The sequence below is a fragment of the Quercus lobata genome, chromosome 4 (assembly GCF_001633185.2).
Source record: "Quercus lobata isolate SW786 chromosome 4, ValleyOak3.0 Primary Assembly, whole genome shotgun sequence".
NCBI classification, from domain to species: domain Eukaryota; kingdom Viridiplantae; phylum Streptophyta; class Magnoliopsida; order Fagales; family Fagaceae; genus Quercus; species Quercus lobata.
In genome coordinates, this window is record NC_044907.1 from 55,508,695 (window position 1) to 55,516,784 (window position 8,090).

The 8,090-nt window shown below is 38.0% G+C and overlaps 1 protein-coding gene across 1 annotated transcript; it reads right to left on the reverse strand.

The window, feature by feature from the left end:
- Positions 1-5,085: 5,085 nt before the first annotated feature.
- LOC115987931 (pentatricopeptide repeat-containing protein At3g61520, mitochondrial) lies at positions 5,086-7,840 on the reverse strand. Its single transcript, XM_031111538.1, has one exon. It carries the CDS (start codon positions 7,776-7,778, stop codon positions 5,496-5,498), a length of 2,283 nt encoding a protein of 760 aa, XP_030967398.1. The 5' UTR covers positions 7,779-7,840; the 3' UTR covers positions 5,086-5,495.
- Positions 7,841-8,090: the final 250 nt, after the last annotated feature.

The window sequence follows — 8,090 nt, forward strand, 5'->3', positions numbered from 1 at the left end:
TGTTTAACTTGTGAATTGGATTCTTTTGCACAGTAATGGTTTAACTTTGAAACAACAAACTGTATGCCAAAAAACAGGATAACCATCATCGATTGATCCCACTGATTAATCAACTTGCTGGGCAAGGTAATCACTCCCTATTTTATCAACACTTAAAAGCTAACTATTCTCAACTGTAACAAAAACAAAATTGAATAAGTTATCAGAAGATAAATATGCAGGGGCATGTGCAACTCATATATATAGAGGAGAAGTAATAGATCCACAGATGAACGTTAAAAGAACAGCAACAATAGAAAGCACAGAGTTAAGTAAATCAAAATGATGAAGAAAAGAAATGCTTGATGTTGAATTCTTGGGTTAGCCCATCACCTTTCAACCTCAGATAAAACTTCTGTTTTTCAAATTTCTTGTTGAAGTGCTCAGGAGTTTATATCAATGACCCTCACCACTTGAATACAAGCTGGGATGCCTTAGCTGCATTGAAATGATAGTGCATTGATTCTTCTGGCACATCTTTTTTTTTTTTTTTTTTTTTTAAGTAATAAGTTTGTTGATATAAAAAAGGGAACACCCTAGTACACAGGGAGTGTACAAGGTGGTCAAACAATCAAGAACAAAAATTACAAGAATCTAAGAAATCAAGAAAAGATAAAAATGATTGGTTCTGCAAAATAGCCAACCATTCCATTAAAGTTCTAAAGAAAAATAGCTTCAAGTCTGATATGAATCTCTTTTTATCTTCAAAGCACCTACTATTTCTCTCCCTCCAAAGATACCACAATAAGCAATGGGGAACAATCAACCATACATACCCATTTCAATGATGACCAAGTTTGCCTTGCCAACATGCTAGAAGCCCCACTATAGATTGCAGCATAACCTAGCTCACTCCAAACAAACCAAACACCATAGCCCACAGATCCATTACAACCGGACAATGAAGAAAAAGATGATCAATCGATTCACCATTACACTTGCACATGTAGCACCAATCTAATATCCAAACCTTCATTTTTCGTAAATTGTCAATCGTTAAGTATTTTCCTAGAGCAGCAGTCCAAACAAAGGAAGTTACTTAAGAAGGAATCTTCTGTTGTCAAATACTTTTCCAAGGAAAGCAATAGTCATTAGAGCCCACTAAAAGACTATAATAATCCTTAACCATGAAGCCCTTTCTCTATCAAGTTTCCAACACATCTTATCCTTACCAAACTCCTTCACCGAAGCACCATATATGGTATCCATGAAATCGGCCAGTGCCTTTAATTCCCAAGCATGCACACCCCTAAAGAAACTTACATCCCAAAATAGGACTCCATTATCAAACTTCATAAGCTTAGCCACACTAACCTCCTTATCTCGGCAAAATCTAAACAATTTAGGATAGCTGACTGCAAGAGATATCTCACCACACCAATGGTCTTGCCAAAATTTCACACTGGACCCATCCCTAATTTCATATAGAATGAGACGAGGAAAAAAAGGCCATCCCTAACTAATATTTTTCCACAAGCCAACACCATATGGACCATTAACAAACCTAGTACACCAACTACCCCATCCATAACCATATTTCACTTCTATCACTTGCCTCCAAAGGGCAGCCTTCTCCATCCGAAATCTACATAGCCACTTCCCAAGCAAAGCTTTATTAAAAATTCTTACCTTCCTTATCCCCAAGCCACCCAAAGAAATGGGAGTGCAGACAGTAGACCATTTAACCAAATGGAGTTTTGGTTCGTCACCAATGCCGCCCCATAAAAAATTCTTCTGAAGTTTCTTAATTCAATTAGCAACAACTGTAGGTATAGGAAATAAAGATAGAAAATAAGTGGGTAAATTAGATAGAGTGCTTTTAATTAAAGTGACTCTACCTCCTTTGGATAAGTACAAATGTTTCCATCCTGCTAATCTCCATTCTATCTTCTCTAGAATTAAATTCCATATTGTCTTATCCTTGAATTTAGCTCCCAAAGGAAGACCCAAATATTTCATTAGAAGAGTACCTTGTTTACTGCCAAGGACATTCAACAATAAGTCAAAATTATGCACCATACCAATAGGAACCAACTCTAACTTGCCCAAATTTATTTTTAGACCAGAAACCGGCTCAAATCAAATGAGGATCATACAGAGAAACAGAACCTGATCCATATTAGCATCACAAAAAGTTAGAGTGTCGTTCACAAAGAGAAGATGAGACACCACCAAAGATCTTCCCTTTAAACGACCCACACCAAAGCTTGACATGTGTCCTTCACGGATAGCTTTATCCAACATTCTCCCAAGGGCTTCCATAACTAAGACAAACAACAAAAGGGATAGTGGGTCACCTTGTCTGAACCCCCTAAAACTCTCAAAAAACCCACAAGGAGAGCCATTTATTAGAATAGAGAAGTGAACTGTAAATATACAAAAAAAAAATCCACTGCCGCCATTTAGTAGAGAACTCATCTTGTTCTAGTAACTGCATAAGAAAACCCACGTTTACATGATCAAAAGCTTTCTCAACATCTAATTTGCAAAGTAGCCCTGGAAAACCAATTTTCAATCTACTGTTAAGGCATTCATTAGCAATAAGTATAGGGTCAAGACTAATGGGGCGAAAATCCTTGACTTCAATTGCTGCATTTTTTTTAGGGATGAGAGTGATGAATGTTGCATTCAAACTCTTTTCAAACTGACATTTAGCAAAAAAAATGATGAAATACATCCATAAGATCAGGTTTGAGAATTCCCCAGCAAGCTTGGAAGAAAGCCATTGGAAACCTATCTGGTCCAAGCGATTTGTCACCATCAAAATTCTGTATGACATAAAAAATTTCTACCTCCTCAAAGGGTCTATCTAGCCAATTTGCATTAGCATCGGATATCCTTAGAAATACCAAGACTTCTGGAAAAGGTCGAACAACTTGCTGCTGAGAGTATAAATTCAGAAAGAATTGAGTAATACAATTAGCAATCATACCTTAATCGGAAGACAAGATTCCATCAACCATAAGGCTCTCAATATCATTATTTCTTCTATTGGAATTAGCCATTCTATGGAAAAATCTGGTATTTGCATCCCCCTCCCTCAAGTGTAGCAACCTAGACTTTTGCCTACAACTAATCTCTTCTAATAGAGTGAGCTTTTCAATATCAGTACAAAGATTAACTTGTTCTAACTTTTCCTTAGTTGTTAAAGGATGAGTCTCCTCTCTAACATCCAAATCATTCAATTTGTTCCAGAGTTGCTGTTTCTTAAAAGACATTGTCAAACTTCGCTTCGTTCCACTTTTTTAGATCCAACTTCAAAGTTGCCAACTTCTTAGCTAGTATAAAACTAGGATTTCCTTGGAACAAATAGGATGCCCACCAATTGGCTCATAAGCAGATGATTCCAGTGGCAACGACTAATATAATATGTCTAGCGCATATATAAACATAATGGAGCAAAATCTTAGGGTTTTGCAATGCCTTTTAATGAGATTATCCGGAGCTAAGATCTTACTTAAAGCATATATACAAGTCAAAAAAGCTATATTTAAAAAAAATAAAAAAAAATCAATAGTTACATTGGGGGAGGGGGGATTACATTTATAGGAACTTTGTTATGCCATATGCTCTTCCCATGAAATACTGGCTCATTAGATCCTCTTGAAAAATCGTATAAAATCAACATTAAATTTACCAGTATGCTTCAGTTTCCAAAACAAGCAAACCTTCCCTAGTCTCATTGGGAATTAGAATATAATAAATCCAAAAGAAAGACTACTGTTTATAATTTTCATTCCTTAAAAGCACAAATAAATTAAAGAATCATTAAATGAATCTCTCCATCTTCAGATAAGCCTAAATAAGAATAAACAGAAGCATCACTTATCTTCAGCAGTTAGATATAGATCAGGATAATAGCCTTTTCAAGCAACATTCCTGCACCACACATCTTTCCCAAAGCAAACTCCCATACCATCCCCCACACGAAATTTGCAATCCAGAAAATCACTCTCAACCTCCCTTATGCTTATTCAAAGACAACACCGATAAGGTATCCAGTCAAAATTTGTCAGTCTACTATCCTTGACTCCCTATATGTTACCATAATTAAGTGCCTCAAATAATGATATCTTTCTTTGGCAAAATTCCAGAACCGTTCATGCAACAAAGCTTCCAATCATCCAAATCTGAGAGTAAAACAAACCACACTCTAATCTACCAAGTGAAACTTAAACTCTCACCCAATCCTCCCCATAAAATATTCTGCTGCAATTTTCCAAAATGTTTGCCATATGAGAAAGATTCAATGAAAATTGAAAGAAAAATACATGGACAAGCCAGATGCAAATAATTATCCTTCCATTCGGCAATAATTTTAAGGTAGGGAACAACCCTATATAACAAACCCAACTCCTCTACTTCATCAACCTCCCTACTGGGAACAATTAACTTTTTCCCTTAGTTATAATAATAATACTAACATCAACAATTCTTTACATGTTAGCTTGGCACCAACAGGATATAACACATCATTTGAATTGATCGCTTCCTTACATATTGGTGTATTTATTTTTCTAACATAATATTTTCTTTTTTAAATCTTTTTGCCTAAGTTTGTAACATGAAGGTGGGAGTTTAAAAAAGAAGAATGCAAAAATATAGTTGATCCAAGAATTAGACTAGTATTATTAGTTAGACCAGAAAATTGCAAATTTGAAAATTTCCCCCCTTCAATGAAATGTCCATGGACTCCATACTAGACCCTATAGTGGTTCACTGGTTACTGTTATTATTATTTTTTGGATATATTAGATAGTTACGATGGGGAGAGGGGGATTTGAATCCTAGATGTGTCCGTTGGAAACATAAGGATGATTCAGTTGAACTACAAGGTTCTTGGCATTGTTGTTGTGGAATAAGAATCCTGTATCTTAATGTGTGTAAACACCTTCCCCTCTTTCAGGACTAAAAGATTGGCATATTAAAGATGAAGAATAGGAGTGGGAGAAAATGTAATTGAGACATATCATATTCATAACATTCTAGTCATGCAAACCACCAAAAGAAGACTACACTATATGATGAAATGTCTGTCAATGATAATTATAGGCAAGTCAGAAAAGAAGCTTCAATTATAATTGAGAATTTAAGTGTTGAACAGTTCCAGCTCTTATTGTCTGAAGTCTCAATGGCATATAATTTGCAACATACAAAAATCTCGACAGCATATAACAAAGTAATGCGCATTCGGTATACATTTACCCTCCTTGTTTGATTAGTTCAACATGAAAGGATGGAACCCACCATGGACATGTGTGGATACTGTAGCAAGGATGAACTCAATAAGCGCACACACACGAGAAACTGAGGGTCTTCAATCAATGCTCTGAGTGAAGCCCAATAGGCATTCCAACCAGAAAACAGCAATAAGTCCAGCAGATTGGACCCTGTGCTTCTCTCTCTCTCTCTCTCTGTATGGATAATTCATCGTTGCAAAAGATACACTTTAAAATTTATGCACTAGAAGCAGAAACCTCATATCCTTGCACAAATTTTTTCAACTTTCCTGTTTCACCAACTGCAGAAAGCCACTCAGTAAGCACCTCCATGGTTATATAATCAGGATTACAAGCCTGTTCAATCATTCTGTCCATAAGTTCAAATGCTTTCTCTAATAAATTTTTGTCCCGGAGGCCTTTGAAGATAGCATTGTATGTGGTAATATTGGGCTTCACCCCTTTAACCTTCATATCATCCATCAGAGAAAGAGCATGTTCTACATCATCATTCTTGCAGAGAGAATCTATAAGAATATTGTATATTACGGTGTTGGGAGGAACCTTTGATGCAGAACCCATATCTCTAAAGATTTTCATGCCTTCATCTATTTTGCCAATTAAGCAATATGCATGTATTAGTGCACCATAAGTGACAACAGTGGGTTTAAGACCCTCCTTAATCATCTTTCTCATCACTCTATGGGCGGTTGTAAAATTCCCAGTTTTGCTCAAATAGGAGATCAAGGTGTTATACGTGACACTATCAGGCTTAACTCCAGCTTCCTCCATTTCCTTGAGCGTCTCATATGCTTTATCCAACTTATTCTTCTTGCAGAACCCACCAATTAGAACATTGTAGCACACAGTATCAAGGCAGAACCCAACTTCTTTCAACTTTGATACAACAGAGCTGGCATCATCCATCCTTCCAGCTTGGCTCAAACCTGAGATCAAGGTGTAATAAACAATTGCATCGGGGGAGCATCCAGAATTTGACATTTGATCGAAAAATTCCATTGCTTTATCAATATTGTTGACATTACAAAAGGCATTAATCAAGATTGCATATGTGACTGCATTGCCTTTCACACCTTTACTTTGCATGTCATTGAGGAACTCAACTGCACTATTGATCCGCCCATGTCTGCACATACCATCAATTAAAGTATTAAGGGTTATCACATTAGGAAACACGCTTTCCCTATTCATCTGATCAAACAGCTCCTGTGCCCTCTCAATTTCGCCAGATTTGCAGAACCCATCAATCAAGCAATTATAGGTAACGGTATTTGGTGCACATCCGTTTTGTGATCTCATCTGTTCCACCAAACTCAACCCTTCTTCTTGCCTCCCAACTTTACAAAGTCCATCAATGAGAGTATTATACATGATCGCATCAGGTTCAACCAAGACCCCATCACTCCCTTCTTTCATTTTCTTGAAAACCTCCAATGCGTCATCGACCCTCCGAGACTTGCACATAAGATTAATAAGAATCCCAAAAGTCACCACATTAGGTTGAATATTCATCTCTTTCATCTCCGTAGTAAGGTTATTCATCCTCTCAAAATCCCCACCTTTTCCCAAACCCGTCAAAAGCGCATTGCAAGAAGCAGCTTCCACCACACCACCAGACTTCATCACATCATGTAAAAGATCCCAAGCACGACCTGTCTTTCTATTCCTACAAAATTTAGTAATCAACTGTGTAAGTTGAAACGTATCAGGGAACACATCGTGTTCGCCAAATTTTGACACCAACCCAACAATTTCCTCGTCGTTGATACTCCTCCCACGCCACTCCCTCCTCAACATGGCCCCAAATATAATATCACCCGTAGAGTCATTAGGTGGGCACTCTGAATCCGGTTGAAGCATTTCGTCGAGCACCTTGAGTGCATCATCAACACGCCCCAATCTAAACATCACATCGATCACCACATTGCAAAAATGCGTGTTTTTCAAAGAAGGGTCTACTTCTTTAACCACAACAAGGACCTGGTCCACCATTCCAGCTCTTCCCAAGCACCTAATAAGAAGTGTTGCAGCATTGATAGTAAGTGGGACATTATGCTCTTTAGCCGTGCCATAAAGTTCTAACAACTTGTTATGCGAATCGGGTTCGCGGCTAGCGAGCTCGAAGATGGCTTGGAAGGTGGAAGACAAAGAGGGTAAGATGTCTTGTGAAGTAGAGTTGGATTGAAGGTAGTGGAAGAACTTGAGGGCTTCAGAAGAAGAGGATAAGCGACGAGTGATGTTGCGGAAAATGAAAGGAGATGAAGGAGAAGAAGAGGAAAAGAGGAGCTCCTGCAGTGGCGTGGTGGTGTTGGAGTTGGAGTCATAATCGGGGGCTTGGAGGAGTTGGAGAGCTTGGGTTATTAGGGAGTCTTGGTCTTGGTCTTGGTCTTGGTGTGGTGGTGGTGGTGGGGGGTTGGATTCGGTGGAGAGGTGGCGGAGGATGATCGGAGAGTGTAGGCGGAGTTTGAACAGTTTTGATGCTGAGATTGATATGGCCATTTTTGTTGGGCGAGAGACACAGACGACACAGTCGCTCAAAACTCTGTTTGGTACGAGGTAAATATAAAATACACCCAACATACCAATGGCAATGGGTCCTTCAGCTAAAAAAAAAACAGAAAAGGAAAAAGAGAAAGAAGGAAAAACATAGCAACCCTAACCCAAGTCATCTGACACATTTAGCTTCTTTAGATGGGATGAGTTTTGAGTGATATCACTCAGTTTTCTGTTTCTATCATCCAAATCGTGTGGATCCCACGGATGAGCATTTGTTTGGATGAGTTTCGGATCACCATTTTCATGACTCAGTCA